This window comes from Bombina bombina, chromosome 6 (assembly GCF_027579735.1).
Source record: "Bombina bombina isolate aBomBom1 chromosome 6, aBomBom1.pri, whole genome shotgun sequence".
Taxonomy (NCBI): domain Eukaryota; kingdom Metazoa; phylum Chordata; class Amphibia; order Anura; family Bombinatoridae; genus Bombina; species Bombina bombina.
The window spans coordinates 744,604,937-744,627,644 of NC_069504.1; the positions used below are offsets into that span (position 1 = coordinate 744,604,937).

At 41.4% G+C, this 22,708-nt stretch overlaps 1 protein-coding gene across 1 annotated transcript in view; it reads right to left on the reverse strand.

The window, feature by feature from the left end:
* Positions 1 to 22,708, reverse strand: part of PLAT (plasminogen activator, tissue type) — an 87,441-nt gene that overhangs the window by 31,297 nt on the left and 33,436 nt on the right. The window contains exons 7-9 of the mRNA XM_053718000.1: positions 16,449 to 16,623; positions 14,366 to 14,457; positions 12,751 to 12,922 (exon numbers count right to left, since the gene is read on the reverse strand). Of these exons, the coding sequence (XP_053573975.1) occupies positions 12,751 to 12,922; positions 14,366 to 14,457; positions 16,449 to 16,623 (439 nt within the window). The remainder of the gene's footprint in view (positions 1 to 12,750; positions 12,923 to 14,365; positions 14,458 to 16,448; positions 16,624 to 22,708) is intronic.

The window sequence follows — 22,708 nt, forward strand, 5'->3', positions numbered from 1 at the left end:
CGCAGAACTACCTTATCCGAATGAAAAATCAAATAAGGAGAATCACAATGTAAGGCTGATAACTCAGAGACTCTTCGAGCCGAGGAAATAGCCATTAAAAATAGAACTTTCCAAGATAACAACTTTATATCAATGGAATGAAGGGGTTCAAACGGAACGCCTTGTAAAACGTTAAGAACAAGGTTTAAACTCCATGGCGGAGCAACAGTTTTAAACACAGGCTTAATCCTGGCCAAAGCCTGACAAAAAGCCTGAACGTCCGGAACTTCTGACAGACGTTTGTGCAACAGAATGGACAGAGCTGAGATCTGTCCCTTTAATGAACTAGCAGATAAACCCTTTTCTAAACCTTCTTGTAGAAAAGACAATATCCTAGGAATCCTAACCTTACTCCAAGAGTAACCTTTGGATTCGCACCAATATAGGTATTTACGCCATATCTTATGGTAAATCCTCCTGGTAACAGGCTTCCTAGCCTGTATAAGGGTATCAATAACTGACTCAGAGAAACCACGTTTTGATAAAATCAAGCGTTCAATTTCCAAGCAGTCAGCTTCAGTGAAGTTAGATTTTGATGTTTGAAAGGACCCTGTATCAGAAGGTCCTGTTTCAGAGGTAGAGACCAAGGTGGACAGGATGACATGTCCACCAGGTCTGCATACCAAGTCCTGCGTGGCCATGCAGGTGCTATTAGAATCACTGATGCTCTCTCCTGTTTGATTCTGGCAATCAATCGAGGAAGTAACGGGAAGGGTGGAAACACGTAAACCATCCTGAAGTCCCAAAGTGCTGTCAGGGCATCTATCAGGACTGCTCCTGGATCCCTGGATCTGGACCCGTAACGAAGAAGCTTGGCGTTCTGTCGAGACGCCATGAGATCTATCTCTGGTTTGCCCCAACGTCGAAGTATTTGGGCAAAGACCTCCGGATGAAGTTCCCACTCCCCCGGATGAAAAGTCTGACGACTTAAGAAATCCGCCTCCCAGTTCTCCACTCCCGGGATGTGGATTGCTGACAGGTGGCAAGAGTGAGACTCTGCCCAGCGAATTATCTTTGATACTTCCATCATTGCTAGGGAGCTTCTTGTCCCTCCCTGATGGTTGATGTAAGCTACAGTCGTGATGTTGTCCGACTGAAACCTGATGAACCCCCGAGTTGTCAACTGGGGCCAAGCCAGGAGGGCATTGAGAACTGCTCTCAATTCCAGAATGTTTATTGGCAGGAGACTCTCCTCCTGACTCCATTGTCCCTGAGCCTTCAGAGAATTCCAGACGGCACCCCAACCCAGAAGGCTGGCGTCTGTTGTTACAATTGTCCAGTCTGGTCTGCTGAATGGCATCCCCCTGGACAGATGTGGCCGAGAAAGCCACCATAGAAGAGAATTTCTGGTCTCTTGATCCAGATTCAGAGAAGGGGACAAGTCTGAGTAATCCCCATTCCACTGACTTAGCATGCATAGTTGCAGTGGTCTGAGGTGTAGGCGAGCAAATGGTACTATGTCCATTGCCGCTACCATTAAGCCGATTACCTCCATGCATTGAGCCACTGACGGGTGTTGAATGGAATGAAGGGTGCGGCAAGCACTTTGAAGTCTTGTTAACCTGTCCTCTGTCAGGTAAATCTTCATTTTTGTAGAATCTATAAGAGTCCCCAGGAAGGGAACTCTTGCGAATGGAACAAGTGAACTTTTCTTTTCGTTCACCTTCCATCCATGTGACCTTAGAAAAGCCAGTACTAACTCTGTATGAGACTTGGCAGTTTGAAAGCTTGAAGCTTGTATCAGAATGTCGTCTAGGTACGGAGCTACCGAAATTCCCCGCGGTCTTAGTACCGCCAGAAGAGCACCTAGAACCTTTGTGAAGATTCTTGGAGCTTTCGCCAATCCGAATGGAAGAGCTACAAACTGGTAATGCCTGTCTAGAAAGGCAAACCTTAGATACCGGTAATGATCCTTGTGGATCGGTATGTGAAGGTAAGCATCCTTTAAATCCACTGTGGTCATGTACTGACCTTCTTGGATCATGGGTAAAATTGTTCGAATAGTCTCCATTTTGAACGATGGAACTCTTAGGAATTTGTTTAGGATCTTTAAATCCAGGATTGGTCTGAAAGTTCCCTCTTTTTTGGGAACCACAAACAGATTTGAGTAAAACCCTTGTCCCTGTTCCGATCGTGGAACTGGATGGATTACTCCCATTAACAAAAGTTCTTGTACGCAGCGTAGAAACGCTTCTTTCTTTGTTTGGTTTGTTGACAACCTTGACAGATGAAATCTCTCTCTTGGAGGAGAGTATTTGAAGTCCAGAAGGTATCCCTGAGATATTATCTCTAGCGCCCAGGGATCCTGGACATCTCTTGCCCAAGCCTGGGCGAAGAGAGAAAGTCTGCCCCCCACTAGATCCGATCCCGGATCGGGGGCCCTCAATTCATGCTGTTTTAGTGGCAGTAGCAGGTTTCCTGGCCTGCTTGCCCTTGTTCCAGGACTGGTTAGGTCTCCAGCCTTGTCTGACGCGAGCACCAGATCCTTCTTGTTTTGGAGCAGTGGAAGTTGATGCTGCTCCTGTTTTGAAATTCCGAAAGGAACGAAAATTAGACTGTCTAGCCTTAGGTCTGGCTTTGTCTTGAGGCAGGGCGTGGCCCTTACCTCCTGTAATGTCAGCGATAATTTCTTTCAAACCGGGCCCAAATAAGGTCTGCCCTTTGAAAGGTATATTAAGTAATTTGGACTTAGAAGTTACATCAGCTGACCAGGATTTTAGCCACAGTGCTCTGCGCGCCTGAATGGCGAATCCGGAATTCTTAGCCGTAAGTTTAGTTAAATGTACTACGGCTTCCGAAATTAAAGGGACACTGTACCCAAAATTTTTCTTTCGTGATTCAGATTGAGCATGAAATTTTAAGCAACTTTCTAATTTACTCCTATTATCAAATTTTCTTCATTCTCTTTGTATCTTTATTTGAAATGCAAGAATGTAAGTTTAGATGCCGGCCCATTTTTGGTGAACAACCTGGGTTGTCCTTGCTGATTGGTGGATAAATCCATCCACCAATAAAAAAGTGCTGTCCAGAGTACTGAAACCAAAAAAAAGCTTTGATGCCTTCTTTTTCAAATAACGATAGCAAGAGAACGAAGAAAAATTGATAATAGGAGTAAATTAGAAAGTTGCTTAAAATTGCATGCTCTTTCTGAATTACAAAAGAAAAATTTTGGGTACAGTGTCCCTTTAATGAATTAGCTAGCTTAAGTATTCTAAGCCTGTCCGAAATGTCGTCCAGCGTAGCTGAACTAAGGTTCTCTTCCAGAGACTCAATCCAGAATGCCGCTGCAGCCGAGACCGGCGCAATGCATGCAAGGGGTTGCAATATAAAACCTTGTTGAACAAACATTTTCTTAAGGTAACCCTCTAACTTTTTATCCATTGGATCTGAAAAAGCACAGCTATCCTCTACCGGGATAGTGGTACGCTTAGCTAAAGTAGAAACTGCTCCCTCCACCTTAGGGACCGTTTGCCATAAGTCCCGTGTGGAGCTGTCTATTGGAAACATCTTTCTAAATATCGGAGGGGGTGAGAACGGCACACCGGGTCTATCCCACTCCTTAGTAATAATTTCATTTAGTCTCTTAGGTATAGGAAAAACGTCAGTACTTGTTGGTACAGCAAAATATTTATCCAACCTACACATTTTCTCTGGTATTGCAACTGTGTTACAATCATTCAGAGCCGCTAACACCTCCCCTAGTAATACGCGGAGGTTTTCCAGCTTAAATTTAAAATTTGAAATATCTGAATCCAATCTGTTTGGATCAGAACCGTCAGCCGCAGAATGAAGCTCTCCGTCCTCATGCTCTGCAAATTGTGACGCAGTATCTGACATGGCCCTAGCATTATCAGCGCACTCTGTTCTCACCCCAGAGTGATCACGCTTGCCTCTTAGTTCTGGTAATTTAGCCAAAACTTGCGTCATAACAGTAGCCATATCTTGTAGTGTTATTTGTAATGGCCGCCCAGATGTACTGGGCGCCACCGTATCGCGCACCTCCCGAGCGGGAGATGCAGGTACTGTAACGTGAGGCGAGTTAGTCGGCATAACTCTCCCCTCGTTGTTTGGTGAAACTTGTTCAATTTGTACAGATTGACTTTTATTTAAAGTAGCATCAATACAGTTAGTACATAAATTTCTATTGGGCTCCACTTTGGCGTTATTACAAATAGTACAGGTCTCATCCTCTGAATCAGACATGTTTAACACACTAGCAACTAAACTTGCAACTTGGAGATATTATTCAAGTAAAATACAATGAAAAAAATGTACTGTGCCTAAGAAGCACAGAAGATATAAAACAGTTGAAGTCAATAAACTTTGCAAAACAAAACACAATTTTAGCAAAGGCTTGTTCCCATTAGCAAAGAATAACTAACCCTGATGGCATAAAAAAGTTAAAGAATAAACATTTTTTATCACAGTCAACTACAATCTCACAGCTCTGTTAGATTACTTCCCTCAAACAAGCTTTGAAGACCCCTGAGTTCTGTAGAGATAAACCGGAACATGCAGGAAAAAACAATGAGCTTCTGACTGAAATTTTTGATGCGTAGCAAAAAGCGCCAAAAAAAGGTCCCTCCCCCTCACACACAACAGTGAGAGAGATCAGAAAACTGTCATAAATAGATAAAGCAACTGCCAAGTGGAAAAATAGTGCCCAAACATTTTATTCACCCAGTACCTCAGAAAATGAAAACGATTTTACATTCCAGCAAAAACGTTTAACATAAATTAGTAAAAACCAAATAGGCTAAAGTTTTTATACACAGTGTAATTCCAGTGAAGTACCATTCCCCAGAATACTCAAATGTAAAAAATACATACATGATATTATGTCGGTATGGCAGGATTTTCTCATCAATTCCATTGTCAGAAAATAAAAACTGCTACATACCTCTTTGCAGATTAAACTGCCCGCTGTCCCCTGATCTGAAGTTTACCTCTCCTCAGATGGCCGAGAAACAGCAATATGATCTTAACTACTCCGGCTAAAATCATAGTAAAAACTCTGGTAGATTCTTCTTCAAACTCTACCAGAGAAGGAATAACACACTCCGGTGCTATTAAAAAATAACAAACTTTTGATTGAAGAAATAAAACTAAATAAAATCACCATAGTCCTCTCACACATCCTATCTAGTCGTTGGGTGCAAGAGAATGACTGGGAGTGACGTAGAGGGGAGGAGCTATATGCAGCTCTGCTGGGTGAATCCTCTTGCACTTCCTGTTGGGGAGGAGTAATATCCCAGAAGTAATGATGACCCGTGGACTGATCACACTTAACAGAAGAAATATCCATTGTTTGCAAATAAATACCTATGATACCCTGATTACATGTTATATTCGCAAGTATTCTTCCTCAGAATAATAATATATTTACACTATATACATATAGTGGTATAAATAAACACAGAGATATGAAAGACAACATTGTTTAGAACAAAATAAAATTTAGGAACATGATTTCTGACATAACACATATATATATATAAATATGTGCAAAGATATATGTACAAATTCTAGCATTAATAATCAATTTAAAAAAAGAAAAAACATGAGATTGTCAAATCATGATTTCTAGAAATACAAATACACATTAATGTATGTGAAAATATCATATCAGATTTTTTGTATAATAAATAAATAAAACAAAAAAATAACTTTCTATGAGATATTATTGTTTGTTCAGGTATTTCTTAGTAGCTATTTCTTGGACATTAACAGATGAAAAATAAAAGATTAGCTTTAGAGAAATGTGCTTGTTCGTGGACAGTAATGATATGGTATAACTAAAGTTGGAAAAAACAGAATATCCGCGACATCGATGACTCTTATTTATCAACAGTCCATGCTCATTGATGCGCACGTTTTTGACAGACTTTTTAATAAATAAGGGCGTCGTATGTGGATTCGCTGCAGCGATGTCTGGCAAGCGTATTGACTCCAGCGAATGCACAGAGATTGACGCTTTGATAAATCGGCCCTATAGCATTTTCAACGTTCACACCTATATTGTTTACCTGCTGTCATTACTAACTTTTATATTTCAAAAGGGAAAAAAAAGAAAATCAGGTAGTGTTTATCTGTTTGGTATTGTTGCTTCCTAATATCTAATACAGTGGTGAGTAATTTCAGTTTGTTTTTAATAAGAGCAAGATCAATGTTACTTTCGAAAAAGTGTTGTCTTGGGTTTATCAAGTCCTTTTAGCTGTGGAATTTGATAAGTTAATAAAAAGGCCCTGTAAATGTGTCAGTTATTATTGAGAATTTGGCTTGTTATCAGCCAGACTGTACTTGCATATGTTAAGTGTAGGATGAGTTGACACCTGTCCGGAAAAGACCCACGTCAGGTTCTTTTCACGGGTACTCTGGATTATTAGTTTTTTTCTGCACTTCAGCTTGTGGGTTTATGCATGTCAGGTTAGCGCACGTATACCCTCTGGTACACGCACATCGTTTTTTTGTTCTAATCTCTTGTATAACAGTTGAGCTTTTGCATGTGTCTTCCTATTCAGCTAAACATTATCCAGACTTGGATGTGGAGTTTCTTGTCCCCTGCATTATTTTTTTTAGTTTGGCTTGCTTCAAATTTGTAAGTTGTTTTGTTGCTGTTTTTTTTTATATAGTTTCTTTAGGAGGGAGGGGGGGGTGAATTTCCCATTCTTCAAGAGCTCTTTTAAGGGGTTATATTTTAAGCGATTGTAGTTCTATCTATCTATCTATCTATTGGGTACTTATAGATCGCAAACTAATCACCCGTGAAGGTCTCAAGGCAATAACGGAAAGCGGAAAGGGGGGAGGGGATGGGCGTTCAGTCGAAGAGCCAGGTTTTGAGGTCCTTCCTGAACTTTGTAAGGGAGGTGGATTGTCTGAGGTGCAGCGGGAGGGTGTTCCATGTATTTGCTGCCATGTGGGAGAAGGATCTTCCGCCCGCTGTGGATTTGCTGATGCAGGGGATGACTGCGAGTGCTTGGTCGGCCGATCAGAGTTGTCTGGCGGGGGTGTAGAAATTTATGTGGTGGTTGATGTATTCGGGTCCGATATTGTGTAGGGCCTTGAATGCGTGGGTAAGTAGCTTGAAGGTGATTCCCTTGTTGATGGGGAGCCAGTGAAGGTTCCTTAGGTGTTCGGTGATGTGGCATTGGAGAGGGATGTCGAGGATGAGTCTGGCTGAGGCGTTCTTGATACGTCGGAGTCTCTTTTGGAGTTTGATGGTGGAGCCTGCGTGGAGTGCATTGCCGTAGTCCAACCAGCTGCTGATGAGGGCGTGGATGACTGTTTTCTTGGTTTCGGTAGGGATCCACTTGAAGATTTTTCGTAGCAGGTGGAGAATGTGGAAGCATGTTGAGGTGATGGCATTGATTTGTCAGTCCATGGAGAGTGAGGAGTCCAGGATGAAGCCTAGATTTCGTGCGGTTGGGGTTGGAGGGTAACCGAGTGCTGTGGGCCACCAGGAGTCGTCCCATGCAGATTTATTGGGTCCGAGGAGGAGGACTTCGGTTTGTCTGTGTTCAGTTTGAGCCGGTTGTCATTCATCCAGGCGGCGACTGCTGTCAGGCTTTCGTGGACGTTCTTTTAGGCGGTGGTGGGATCTCGGGTGAGTGAGATGATTAACTGGGTGTTGTCGGCATAGGAGACAATGTTGAGGTTGTGGCGTCGGACGATGGCGGCGAGAGGGGCCATGTAGATGTTGAAGAGGGTGGGGCTCAGCGAAGAGCCTTGCGGTACACCGCAGTTGACTGGTGTGGGTTTGGAGGAAAAGAGTGGGAGTCTGACCTTCTGGGTCCTGCCCGTGAGGAAGGAGGTGATCCATTCTAGGGCTTTACTGCGGATGCTGGCGTCGTGTAGGCATCGTGTTCAATGCTATAATAAAGCTTTCCGATTCTGTCCCTAAATATACCTTAGAAACTGATTACCCTTAACACCTTCCTACCTTTACTAAGTGTTTTATTGTAAAAAATCTGATGTATTTCCTCCAACTAATTTATATGGCTTATTTTTAATTGTTGATGCATTCAGATCACCCTAATTCTGCTTCTTTTGGTATTACTGCTCCTTCTGTGTGTGTGCTCTTTATAGAGGAGTTCTACAGATTTGTCTCCAGACGTGAAAATTCTCATCAAATCTGCAGTTTCTGAAGTGTTGGTAGCTCTCCCGCCTTCAAGTAAACCTAAAAGGTCAGTTGAGAATTTACCTTCTACTTGTGCTATATCTCCTGAGGCCAGGAATACTGTTGTTTCTTCAGAGGGTCCGGTTTCCTCTGAAGAGGAATCCTGCTCTGATGTTTAACCTGATACATCCTCTTTTTTATTTAAAATTGAACATATGCGTTCTCTTTCAAAAGAAGTTTTACTTACATTAGGATTTAAAGAATCTAAGGGTCCTTTAGACCATTTAGATTCAGTTTTTTAAAATGTTGCTAAAATCCCTGCGTTAAGATACTGTTTCTGAGATAGTTTCTCGGGAATGGTCTAACCCAGGAAATTCTGTTAATTCTTCTGCTAGGTTTAAGAAGTTATATTCATACCTGTCTCTAATATTGAACTGTAGGAAACTGTCCCAAAGGTAAATGGGACCATTTCTACTCTGGCTAAGCATACTACTATCCCTTTGGAAGATAGTACCTCTTTAGATAGGAAGTTAGAATCAATTCATAGAAGAGCCTTTCTGTAGGCAGGGTATTTGGTTAGGCCTGCTATTGCTGATGTATCTGCTGCTTCTTATTTCTAGTTAACTAGTCTTTCAGAACAGTGTTTGGAATTACTCAAGGGAATTACTCTTCTCTACCCCTAAAAGAAGGCAAAAGATTCCCAAACCCCAAGCACCCTATAAAACCCCTTCTATCTCACACATTCCTCAGTCTTTACTTTGCCTCCACTTGAGGTGGTCGAAGAATAAAGATGTGCATTTGATTCTTCAAAGTAAGTAGTTTTCAGTCTTTATTGAGGCCCCGTTTCCTCTCAGAGTACAGTGCTTGTCAGAGGGATGTATTTGGAATATGGTTTGTGATTCTTTTTTCATGTAATGGGCAATTTTTCATAAACCTTCCATAATTGGTCACAGGTACTAGTCTTTTGCCTCCCTTTATGGGTTTACAATATACTACTTTTCCTTATCCTCTGCTGATATGTTTCAGTACTGGTTTGGCTATCTGCTGCTTATTTGCTGCTGGACGTGTCTATTAACATTTAGACACTAGCTATCTAGCTATGTTATATGCAAGTTTTAGTTTGTGTATATATATATATATATATATATATATATATATATGCTAATATATATGGCCCTGGGTCAGAATCCTTTACATTATTCCCCTTACTGCTTTGCACACGTCTGCTTTTTTGGTGAGCTTAGTTTGAATTTCGTGCATCTGGGTTGCGCACGTCAGGTTAACGCTTGTCGGGTTAACGCACATCCCTTTAGTCTTACTATAGATCTTGTGTGCTTCCGATGGTTTAGCACACGTTCGTCCTCAGCTATGCGAATGTCTGGTTTTGGCACTCTTAAATAATTATCTAATTTTTTTTCCAAGTGTTAATTCATTCTGATGAGCATTATCTCAAAGTTTCCTAGCCATGAGGGAGGTGTCTTGAATTCTCTTATGGGCAGAAATCAATTCTTGCCTAGTTTCTGCAATTCATATTCCATGTGTGAACAACTAGGAAGCAGACTTTCTCAGTCGTTAATCTCTACATCCAGGGGAGTAGTCTCTTCACCAGGATGTGTTTAGTCAGATTTTGGATCTTTGGGGTCTCCCAGAGAAAGATCTGATGGCCTCTCGTTTGAACAACAAACTTCCCAGGTACTTTGTGAGGTCCAGGGATCCTCAAGGAGTGGATACTCTAGTAGTTCATTGGTCATTTCAGCTTGCTTATCTTTCCTCCCCTGGTACTTCTACCCAGAGTGATTTCCAAGATAATCTTACAGTAATCTAACGTAATCCTAATTACCCCAGTTTGGCTTTGCAGAGTTTGGTATGCAGATCTGGTTTAGATATCCAGCTGCCCTTCTTGGCCTCTTCCTCTATGGTCAGACCTTCTGTCTCAACGTCCATGTTTCCATCTGGATCTTAAGTTTCTAAACTTGATAGCATGGAAATTGAACGCTTAGTCCTTAGACATAGGCCTCTATTTATCAAGGTCTGTCGGACCTGATCAGACAGTGCGGATCAGGTCCGACAGACCTCACTGAATACGGCGAGCAATACGCTCGCCGTATTCAGCTTTGCACCAGCAGCTCACAAGAGCTGCTGGTGCAACGCCACCCCCTGCAGACTCACGGCCAATAGGCCGCCAGCAGGGGGGTGTCAATCAACCCGATCGTACTCGATCTGGTTGATTTCCGGCGATGTCTGTCCGCCTGCTCAGAGCAAGTAGACAGGTTATGGAGCAGTGGTCTCTGTGACCGCTGCTTCATAACTGCTGTTTCAGGGCATCAAGCTCCATTCGGAGCTTGATAAATATGCCCCATAGGGTCTCTTTGGTTCTGTGATTGAAATCTTAATTCAGGCTTGTAAGCTTGTAACTAGGAAAATATATTACAAAGTCTGGAAGACCTCTATTTCTTGGTATGTATATTGTTTGTTGGTCTGGATAAGGGCCTATCTGCCAGTTCTCTGAAGGGGCAGAATTCTGTTCTTAGTTTTGTTCCACAGGAAGATTGCTAATCTTCCTGATATTCATGGTTTTGTTCAGGCTCTGGTCCGTATTAAACCTGTAATCAAGCCAATCTTTCCTATATTGATTCTTAGCTTGGTGTTAAGGGGTTTGCAGACTCCTCATTTTGAACCTATGCATATGGTGGATATTAAACTGCTTTCTTGGAAAGTGTTTTTTTTTGTTACTCTTCTGCTACGAGTTTCTGAGTTACCTGCTCTTCTTGTGATCCTCATTTGATTCTTCATCTGGATAATGCAGTTTTACAGACTTCTTTTGATGTTTTGCCTAAGGTTGTTTCTTTAGTCAACAATAGTAGAGATATTGTTGTTCCTCTCTGTTCTAATCCCCAAAATGCTTCAGAGAGATGTTTGCATACTTTGGAAATTGTTAGCGCATTGAAATAATTACATTGATGCTACTAAGGAATTTAGAGAAACTTCTAGTTTGTTCATTCATTTTCCTGGTCCTAGAAAAGGTCAGAAAGTCTCTGCTGTTTCTTTGGTCTCTTGGTTGAAACTTTTGATTCACAAAGCTTACTTGGAGGCAGGTCAGGCTCCCTTGCAGCAGATTACTGCTCATTCTACTATGTCAGGTACCACAACTTGGGCCTTCAAGAATGAGTCTTCAGTTGATCAGATTTGCAAGGTCTTCTTTGCATACTTTTTGTTTAATAACATTCTACCATTTTGATGTTTTTCTTCTTCTGATGCAGATTTGGCTTGTAAGTACTTAAGGCAGCGGTCTTAGTTAGATTTTGCCTGTTTGATTTATTTTAAATGCATAAAAAAAAACAAAAAAAACATTGGGGTTCTGGATTTAATTTCTCAGTGAAACAAAGATGTTTCTAAATCTCTCCCTTTCTGTTATTACTCGTGGACTCCACAACTTGGGTATTAGTTCCCAGGATTAATGGATCGTGGATGCTCACCTCCTGTATGAAAGAAAACACAATGTATGCTTACCTGATAAATTCATTTCTTTAATGGTGATGAGAGTCCACGAGACCCCACTTTGTGTTTTTTTTTTCTCAAGCACATCTTTTTCCCTGCTCCTTTTATTGCCTGTATTGCTTTTTCTTACCTCATTTAGCTTGGCTATACATTAGACTGAGGTACCTGTATGGTGGGAGCGGTTTTATAGAGCTCTTGAGCTTTGGTAATAGTTGCCTTCTAGTGGTAGGGAAGGGCAATTCCCAGGAGTAATGTATCATGGACTCTCACCACCATGAAAGAAATTAATTTATCGGGTAAGCATAGATTGGTGGGGGTTGGATTAGAAAATAATATCTTGCAAGGCCCAGCAGGTATTTTGATCTCATACTAATGAACACTGCCTAATTAATAAAAAGAATTACATCAGAACACGCAGTTTAAAGAGATTTTCCAATTTACTTCCATTTTTATATTCCTTTCTGAAGCACCAGCTCCTACTGAGCACAATGTAATGTATATGTATGAGTCTGTATCACATGATACAGGGGGCCAGCAAATTAAAGTGAAATTTGTCAGAAAAAAATCTGCTGTTCATGTTACTGCATTGTAGTAGATACGGTTGCTAAGTATCCAGTGTTTAACCGGACAGTCCAGTATTTTAGCACGCTGTCCAGTAAAATCTATAAAGTACCTGACCCTTAAATGTCCAGTATTTTTTGACATCCCCTAAGTGTCCGCTAAATGTAAAGGACCTCCTGTGCATATATTCATTACAAATATCACCAAAAAAGTTACTGTGAATTTTCTATGATGTATTACAGGCAGCCATGTTGGAGTTAAACCATCACTGTGTGTGCACATGGCAGTTAAGGGGGTCAAATCAATGCTGCGTACATATGTTACTGGCAACCAAGCGGATAAAATGACTGCTCAGTTGTGAAACATATAGATGGTGGGGGCCTAAGGTTGAATTTTTAGGGGGACATTGTGTGACCCTTCCACCCAAGCCCAGTCACCTATAGGATGTCCAGTATTTTTATGGAGCACACCTGGAAACCCTGGCACTTGTTGATTATGCAGTTCTACTATATTTAATGTTATCAGCTTCCTCTCACCTGCAGTAGTTGTGACTTCCCAATCCCAAGCTGCGTGCATTAGCATTCCAGGCTGTATAGGTTTTACTCTTCAGTAATGGAGAATCCCATTGGAGACAGCGAGCCCCAGAGGAAGTAACACTGTTATAACCCCTGTACCCAGAGCCACGACCATAATAACAGGGAGGGACAGCTTGAGGAAGCAAAAATACAAAATATCTGTTGGACTTATGCATGTAAAAAAAAATGTTAAAAGGAAATTTTAATGCAAAAATTGCTTATTCAGGTTCATTACAGCATGTAATCTATACTCACCGTAGATAAGTATGTGTTAAAGGGACAGCAAAGTCATAATTAGACATTCATGATTTAGACAGAGCATACAATTTTACATAACTTTACAATTTACTTCTATTATTTAATTTGCTTTCTTCTCTTGTTATCATTTGCTGAAAGGTTTATCTAGGAAAGCTCAGGAGCAGCAAATAACCTAGGTTTTAGCTGCTGATTGGTGGCTGCATTTATATACAGATTGTCATTGGCTCATCCTTGTGTTCAGTTAGATACCATGGTGTCTATTTAACAAGGGCCGAATGGCCCCTGTTCCCCTTGTTTCTGTGCAAGCCTTCAGGCTCGCCTGAAACTGGAGTTAAGAAGCAGCGGTCTTAAGACCGCTGCCCCTAAACTCATACGCTGCCTCTGAGGTGGTGTATAGCAATCCGCCCAATCATGTACGATCGGGCTGATTTGACACCCCCTGCTAGCGGCCGATTGGCCGCGAATCTGCAGGGGGCGGTATTGCACCAGCAGTTCACAAGAACTGCTGGTGCAATGATAAATGCCGACAGTGTATGCAGTCGGCATTTATCGATGTGCGGCGGACATGTTTTCGCTATAGCGGATCATGTCTGCCCGCACATATATAAATAGACTCCAGATAGTGCATTGCTGCAACTTCAATAAATTATACCAAGAGAATGAAGCAAATTTGATAATAGGAGTAAACTGGAAAGTTGTTTAAAATTGTATGTTCTGCCTAAATCATGAAAGAAAAATGTTGGGTTTCATGTCCCTTTAAATGCCTACAAAGGGATTAAACAAATAGGTGCAGTCCCACTTGGAAGTAGCAGAAAACCACTTGTGAGGAGGAACAACAGTTGCACAACCCGGTAATCACAGGTCATGTTTCACTAAGCAGCTACAATACTTGCTTCTCTCAAGTGGTACTTTACCTATATGTAGAGTCAGTAATATAAAAATGACATGCAAGGACAGAAGCACTGAGCTGGGAGGGCACAGGCCAAAACATATGTCTGGATTTAGCTGTAATAATCCTTTGTTCAAGGCAGAATTGCATTGTATTTTGGGCTGGACATATGGATGGGATCAGACTGATATACTGCGAGAGAGTTCTTTTTCAGTGAAAGGCACATTATAGGCAAACAAAGGCTGCAACATGGGTGGGTACCATCTCATAGGGCGGACTACTGAGTTCAGTCCTTTTCTGTGCACCACAAGCAAATGACCCTTGGGGATTTTGTCAGGTAAAAAGAAGCTGCACACATATATATAAGCAAGGCATTTGTCTGCTCTGCTTATTTGTTTTAGTGTTACAGTGACCTCTAGTGGTACTTACCCACACCGCAGGCAGGCACTGAGCAGTACTCCCAGCTGTATTTGCCATCCTTAAACACATGGCACCAGGGCTTCTTGTCTTTATCAGGGTTCCTGTGTAACATAGTAACATTTGTTAGTTTGTGAAACTGTAAAAGTAATATTTGTTATGATTTAAAAAATAAAATAAAATAAATTACACTAATATTGTTGCAAGTGCATATACCATATCCTGCCAATAACTGCTCTTCTATTCCTTCCCTAACTAAAGCAGGAATATTCTTATAATTACTATAAAAGCACACGCATCTGACTATGCACCTTTAGCTATTTAATGTCAGTCTACCATTTGAGAAAATCATGCAATATACTTACATTAAAAAATAAAGCTTTTAAAGCCTTAAAGGGACATTAAACACTTTGATATGGTAATATAAAATGATAAATTGTATATATAAAACAACTCTGCAATATACTTTCATTATTTATTTTGTCCTCTTTGCCTGTAATTCCATTCTGAAATTGTGAGCTTTTCAGTTCCTGTTAGAAATGGAAGTGCAGAACACTGTTAAATCCAGCACAACCATTGGTTGCACACTCTAGTGACCTATTTATAACGGTCCCTAATTGGCCACAGCAGAGAAGGTAACACAAGTTACAACATGGCAGCTCCCAGTGTTTTATAGACACTAAAACTTTACACTTATTTTGTCACTTTTTAAACAACTAATGAAATTTTAAAAAATACATCTACATGTTAGTCATGGACTAATCTTTTCTTTGCATGTATCATTCTATCTAGCATGTATTTAGTGTTTAATGTCCCTTTAATTTTCCCACAATAATCAGCATGAGTCCTGTGCCTACACCCTTTGGCAGCTCTGGTGTATCTCTTAAAGGGACACTGAACCCAATTTTTTTTCTTTTGTGAATCAGTCAGAACATGCAATTTTAAGCAACTTTCTAATTTACTCTTATTATCAATTTTTCTTCGTTCTCTTGCTACAGCGAATCATGTCGCCCGGCATTTGATACATCTACCCCTACATCTGTCTGTCTTTCAACCTTATCAACTATGTTAATATCTTGATTGCAACTTATTGCAATTTAATACTTTTGTAGCTAAGAATTTTTAAAGAAAACAAAAGTGCAAAAAGAAAACCTTTTCCGTGTGTGTTTTTATGTCCCTTTATTTGATTCAAAATGTTGCAGAAAGTGAGAGATAGTAATGAAGCTAAAAGATGAGCATTACTAGAGAGAGAGAGAGAAAAGGTCGCTCTACGTATTGTTTTACTTCCTTCCTCATGCAGAATGTGATAAAGAAAAACTCAGCATGCAACATAATTATTAGAAGACAAAGTCAGCAAGTTAAAAACATATGTGCCTCCAGACAGCAGTACAACCTTAGTAGGAAATCATCAGCATTACTCACAGACTGTGCTTATGATAAGGTGGTATTCCAGTAATAAGGTCTGGTCCCCACTCCCAAAACCATATGGCTGAGGAAATGTTAAAACTACATTTTGATTTAAAAAAAATAAAATGATCTCTCAGTTAAAGGGATAGTTAACTAAGGTGATTGTATAAAAATGCATTTCTTGCTCATTACAGTTAAGGTGCGTGGTTTCACTTCATATGTTTCTAAGAACTGGAAACCAGGAATTCATAAAAAGGTTATAAACTAGAGATCACGGATTTGGAACTAAATTTATTTAATGACAGCAGAAATGCATCATGACTTAGAACTAGCCATCAAAATGTATTGCAGCCCCAAATTCTACTGCCCTATGTATAGGCCTGGGTAAAAATATGCCCCTCAACCTACTAACTGAACTAATTTTTCTCCATGATTAAACCATACAATTACAAACAAAAAAAAACTTGCTTCAGCTTTCCTATAACTTCAATGGATGATGTACTGTAAAAATAACCCTCCCTGTGAGGGGTGGGAGAAATAGAGCCCCTCCCATTTGAAAGGGTGCTCTTGCAGCTGCATTGAATGCAACAAACTTTTATCAGCTGTTTGCCTGAGTATCCCTTAAAAATGCAATTTTTGGGTTATGTCAGTCACACCTAAAGCTAATATAGACTGACTAATTATTTACCGGCAGTAGTTGTGGTTCCCTAGTCCCAGCTGCAGTGCATCTCGGCGCCGCCCATTGTATCTTCGTCCATTGAGCGCTGTTGAATTCCAATTCAGACAAGCAATACCACTCTGTGATAAACTATGTGTTCCTCTGTATGTCTCTCCTGACCCTTCATAGCATGTAGCTTGAGTGTCTGCAGAAATATATATTATATTATTATGCAGTTAAATACACTTTTTTATTAACAAGACAGGGAGTCATTCAGTTTGAAAAGCTGATAAAATACAAGGTTTAAAAAGACTTGTCAAGCTTGTCTACACAATGGCAGGAAGACACAAGAAATGCTCAACGAAATTCAGTTTTAGATGGCAGAACCAGGCAATGTTAAAGATTTAAATTCAAAATAAATATCACTGAGGCATTATAGTATATGCTGGTATAAAGATATACCTGTATAGACAACCACTTCTTTATCTTGAGAGATATATATACTCATTTCATAATGGCTTCCCCACTGTAGACTTATACACCTACATATATGTTTTCTAGATATCAATAGAATATTATAGCTAACCACCTTAGCTTTTTAGTGCCCGTTCTATGAGGCCTATTTATTATTGTGCGAGCGGACATGATCCGATATTGCGGGTCATGTCCTCCGCACATTGATAAATGCTGACAGCATACGTTTTCTGCATTTATCATTGCACCAGCAGTTCTTTAAACTGCTGGTGCAACGCCGCCCCCTGCAGATTTGCGGCCAATCGTCCACTAGCAGATGGTGTCAATCAACCCGATCGTATTGGATCGGGTGGATTTTAAGCGATGTCTGTCCGTCGCCTCAGAGCAGGCGGACAGGTTATGGAGCAGCGGTCTTTAGACCGCTGCTTCATAACTTGTGTTTCTGGCGAGCCTGAACGCTCGCCAGAAACACAGGGCTTCAAGCTCCATACGGAGCTTGAAAAACATGCCCCTAAATCTCCTTTTTTCTATATACTGGTGATGAAATCAGCACTTAGAGACAGTCTAGACAAAATTAAACTTTTATGATTCAAATGGGGCATGTAATTTTAAACAACTTTTCAATTTACTTTTATCATTAAATGTGCTTTATTCTTTTGGTATTCTTTGTTGAAAGCTAAACCTAGGTAGGTGCATGCTAATTTTCTAAGCCATTGAAGGCCGCCTCTTATCTCAGAACATTTTGACAGTTTTTAGCAGTTAGACAGCAAAAGTTAATGTGTGTCATATATATAACATTGTGCACACTCCCTTGGAGTCAGCACGGATTGGCTAAAATGCAAGTCTGTCAAAAGAACTGAAATAAGGGGGCAATCTAAAGAAGCCTAGATACAGGGTAATCAAAGAGGTAAAAAGTGTATTAATATAACCGTGTTGGTTATACAAAAATCGGGAATGGGTAATAAAGGAATTATCTATCTTTTTAAATAATAAAATATATACATATATGTATAAGGCATTGCACACAGGGCACACAAGATGCAATTTTGGTGTAAAAGATATTATGAATGGAAATATGAGGGCATATTTTTCTTATTATCTTGCTTGTATTAGAAAAAACAGAATTTATGCTTACCTGATAAATTACTTTCTCCAACGGTGTGTCCGGTCCACGGCGTCATCCTTACTTGTGGGATATTCTCTTCCCCAACAGGAAATGGCAAAGAGCCCAGCAAAGCTGGTCACATGATCCCCCCTAGGCTCCGCCTTCCCCAGTCATTCGACCGACGTAAAGGAGGAATATGCATAGGAGAAATCATATGATACCGTGGTGACTGTAGTTAGAGAAAATAATCCAACAGACCTGATCAAAAACCAGGGCGGGCCGTGGACCGGACACACCGTTGGAGAAAGTAATTTATCAGGTAAGCATAAATTCTGTTTTCTCCAACATAGGTGTGTCCGGTCCACGGCGTCATCCTTACTTGTGGGAACCAATACCAAAGCTTTAGGACACGGATGATGGGAGGGAACAAATCAGGTCGCCTAGATGGAAGGCACCACGGTTTGCAAAACCTTTCTCCCAAAAATAGCCTCAGAAGAAGCAAAAGTATCAAATTTGTAGAATTTGGCAAAAGTGTGCAGTGAAGACCAAGTCGCTGCCTTACATATCTGATCAACAGAAGCCTCGTTCTTGAAGGCCCAAGTGGAAGCCACAGCCCTAGTGGAGTGAGCTGTGATTCTTTCAGGAGGCTGCCGTCCGGCAGTCTCATAAGCCAATCGGATAATGCTTTTAAGCCAGAAAGAGAGAGAGGTAGAAGTTGCTTTTTGACCTCTCCTTTTACCAGAATAAACAACAAACAAAGAAGATGTTTGTCTGAAATCCTTAGTAGCTGCTAAGTAAAATTTGAGAGCACGAACTACATCTAAGTTGTGCAACAAACGTTCCTTCTTTGAAACTGGATTAGGACACAAAGAAGGCACGACTATCTCCTGGTTAATATTTTTATTAGAAACAACTTTCGGAAGAAAACCAGGTTTAGTACGCAAAACCACCTTATCTGCATGGAACACCAGATATGGAGGAGAACACTGCAGAGCAGATAACTCTGAAACTCTTCTAGCAGAAGAGATTGCAACCAAAAACAAAACTTTCCAAGATAATAACTTAATATCTACGGAATGTAAGGGTTCAAACGGAATCCCTTGAAGAACTGAAAGAACTAGATTGAGACTCCAGGGAGGAGTCAAAGGTTTGTAAACAGGCTTGATTCTAACCAGAGCCTGAACAAAAGCCTGAACGTCTGGTACAGCCGCCAGCTTTTTGTGAAGTAAAACAGATAAAGCAGAAATCTGTCCCTTCAAAGAACTCGCAGATAATCCTTTCTCCAAACCCTCTTGAAGAAAGGATAGAATCCTAGGAATTTTTATCTTGTTCCATGGGAATCCTTTAGATTCGCACCAACAGATATATTTTTTCCATATTTTATAGTAGATTTTCCTAGTTACAGGCTTTCTAGCCTGAACAAGAGTATCAATGACAGAATCTGAGAACCCTCGCTTAGATAAAATCAAGCGTTCAATCTCCAAGCAGTCAGTTGGAGTGAGGCCAGATTCGGATGTTCGAACGGACCTTGAACAAGAAGGTCCTGTCTCAGAGGTAGCTTCCATGGTGGAGCTGATGACATATTCACCAGGTCTGCATACCAAGTCCTGCGTGGCCACGCAGGAGCTATCAAGATCACCGATACCCTCTCCTGTTTGATCCTGGCTACCAGCCTGGGAATGAGAGGAAACGGTGGGAACACATAAGCTAGGTTGAAGGTCCAAGGTGCTACTAGTGCATCCACTAGAGCCGCCTTGGGATCCCTGGATCTGGACCCGTAGCAAGGAACCTTGAAGTTCCGACGAGACGCCATCAGATCCATGTCTGGAATGCCCCACAATTGAATTATTTGGGCAAAAATTTCCGGATGGAGTTCCCACTCCCCCGGATGAAATGTCTGACGACTCAGAAAATCCGCTTCCCAATTTTCCACTCCTGGGATGTGGATTGCAGACAAGTGGCAGGAGTGATTCTCCGCCCATTGAATTATTTTGGTCACTTCCTCCATCGCCAGGGAACTCCTTGTTCCCCCCTGATGGTTGATATACGCAACAGTCGTCATGTTGTCTGATTGAAACCTTATGAATTTGGCCTTTGCAAGTTGAGGCCAAGCTCTGAGAGCATTGAATATCGCTCTCAGTTCCAGAATGTTTATCGGTAGAAGAGATTCTTCCCGAGACCAAAGCCCCTGAGCTTTCAGGGGTTCCCAGACCGCGCCCCAGCCCACCAGACTGGCGTCGGTCGTGACAATGACCCACTCCGGTCTGCGGAAGCTCATCCCTTGTGACAGGTTGTCCAGGGTCAGCCACCAACGGAGTGAGTCTCTGATCCTCTGATCTACTTGTATCGTTGGAGACAAGTCTGTATAATCCCCATTCCACTGTCTGAGCATGCACAGTTGTAATGGTCTTAGATGAATTCGCGCAAAAGGAACTATGTCCATTGCCGCCACCATCAAACCTATTACTTCCATGCACTGCGCTATGGAAGGAAGAAGAACAGAATGAAGTACTTGACAAGAGTTTAGAAGTTTTGATTTTCTGGCTTCTGTCAGAAAAATCTTCATTTCTAAAGAGTCTATTATCGTTCCCAAGAAGGGGACTCTTGTTGACGGAGATAGAGAACTTTTCTCTACGTTCACTTTCCACCCGTGACATCTGAGAAAGGCTAGGACAATGTCCGTATGAGCCTTTGCTTGTGGCAGGGACGACGCTTGAATTAGAATGTCGTCCAAGTAAGGTACTACTGCAATGCCCCTCGGTCTTAGCACCGCTAGAAGGGACCCTAGTACCTTTGTGAAAATTCTTGGGGCAGTGGCTAATCCGAATGGAAGAGCCACGAACTGGTAATGTTTGTCCAGAAATGCGAACCTTAGGAACTGATGATGTTCCTTGTGGATAGGAATATGTAGATACGCATCCTTTAAATCCACCGTGGTCATGAATTGACCTTCCTGGATGGTAGGAAGAATAGTTCGAATGGTTTCCATCTTGAACGATGGAACCCTGAGAAATTTGTTTAAGATCTTGAGATCCAAGATTGGTCTGAATGTTCCCTCTTTTTTGGGAACTATGAACAGATTTGAGTAGAATCCCATCCCTTGTTCCTTCAATGGAACAGGATGAATCACTCCCATCTTTAACAGGTCTTCTACACAATGTAAGAATGCCTGTCTTTTTATGTGGTCTGAAGACAATTGAGACCTGTGGAATCTTCCCCTTGGGGGTAGTTCCTTGAATTCCAGAAGATAACCTTGGGAGACTATTTCTAGAGCCCAAGGATCCAGAACATCTCTTGCCCATGCCTGAGCAAAGAGAGAAAGTCTGCCCCCCACCAGATCCGGTCCCGGATCGGGGGCCAACATCTCATGCTGTCTTGGTAGCAGTGGCAGGTTTCTTGGCCTGCTTACCTTTGTTCCAGCCTTGCATGGGCCTCCAGGCTTGCTTGGCTTGAGACGTATTACCCTCTTGCTTAGAGGGAGTAGAGCTTGAGGCTGGTCCGTTTCTACGAAAGGGACGAAAATTAGGCTTATTTTTAGCCTTGAAAGACCTATCCTGAGGAAGGGCATGGCCCTTTCCCCCAGTGATATCTGAAATAATCTCTTTCAAGTCAGGACCAAACAGCGTTTTCCCCTTGAAAGGAATATTAAGCAATTTGTTCTTGGATGACGCATCCGCTGACCAAGATTTTAGCCATAGCGCTCTGCGCTCCACAATAGCAAACCCTGAATTTTTCGCCGCTAATCTAGCTAATTGCAGGGTAGCGTCTAGAGTAAAAGAATTAGCCAATTTAAGAGCATGAATTCTGTCCAAAATCTCCTCCAAAGGAGTAGCTTTATCTAACGACTTTTCTAGTTCATCAAACCAAAAAGACGCTGCTGCAGTAACAGGAACAATGCATGAAATTGGCTGTAGAAGGTAACCTTGCTGAACAAACATCTTTTTAAGCAAACCTTCTAACTTTTTATCCATAGGATCTTTGAAAGCACAACTATCTTCTATAGGGATAGTGGTGCGTTTGTTTAAGGTAGAGACCGCCCCCTCAACCTTAGGGACTGTCTGCCATAAGTCCTTTCTAGGGTCGACTATAGGAAACAATTTCTTAAATATAGGGGGAGGGACAAAAGGTATGCCGGGCCTTTCCCACTCTTTGTTTACAATATCCATTACCCTTTTGGGTATAGGAAAAGCTTCGGGGGGCACCGGGACCTCTAGAAACTTGTCCATCTTACATAATTTCTCTGGAACGACCAAATTGTCACAATCATCCAGAGTAGCAAGCACCTCCTTAAGCAGAGCGCGGAGATGTTCCAATTTAAATTTGAATGTAATAACATCAGGTTCAGCTTGTTGAGAAATTTTTCCTGAATCTGAAATTTCTCCCTCAGACAAAACCTCCCTAGCCCCTTCAGACTGGTGTAAGGGCATGTCAGAACCATTATCATCTGCGCCCTCATGCTCTACAGTATCTAAAACAGAGCAGTCGCGCTTTCGCTGATAAGTGGGCATTTTGGCTAAAATGTTTTTAATAGAATTATCCATTACAGCCGTTAATTGTTGCATAGTAAGAAAAACAGGCGCACTAGATGTACTAGGGGCCTCTTGTGTGGGCAAGACTGGTGTAGACACATAAGGGGATGATGCAGTACCATGCTTACTCCCCTCACTAGAGGAATCATCTTGGGCATCATTTTCACTATCACATGCATTAC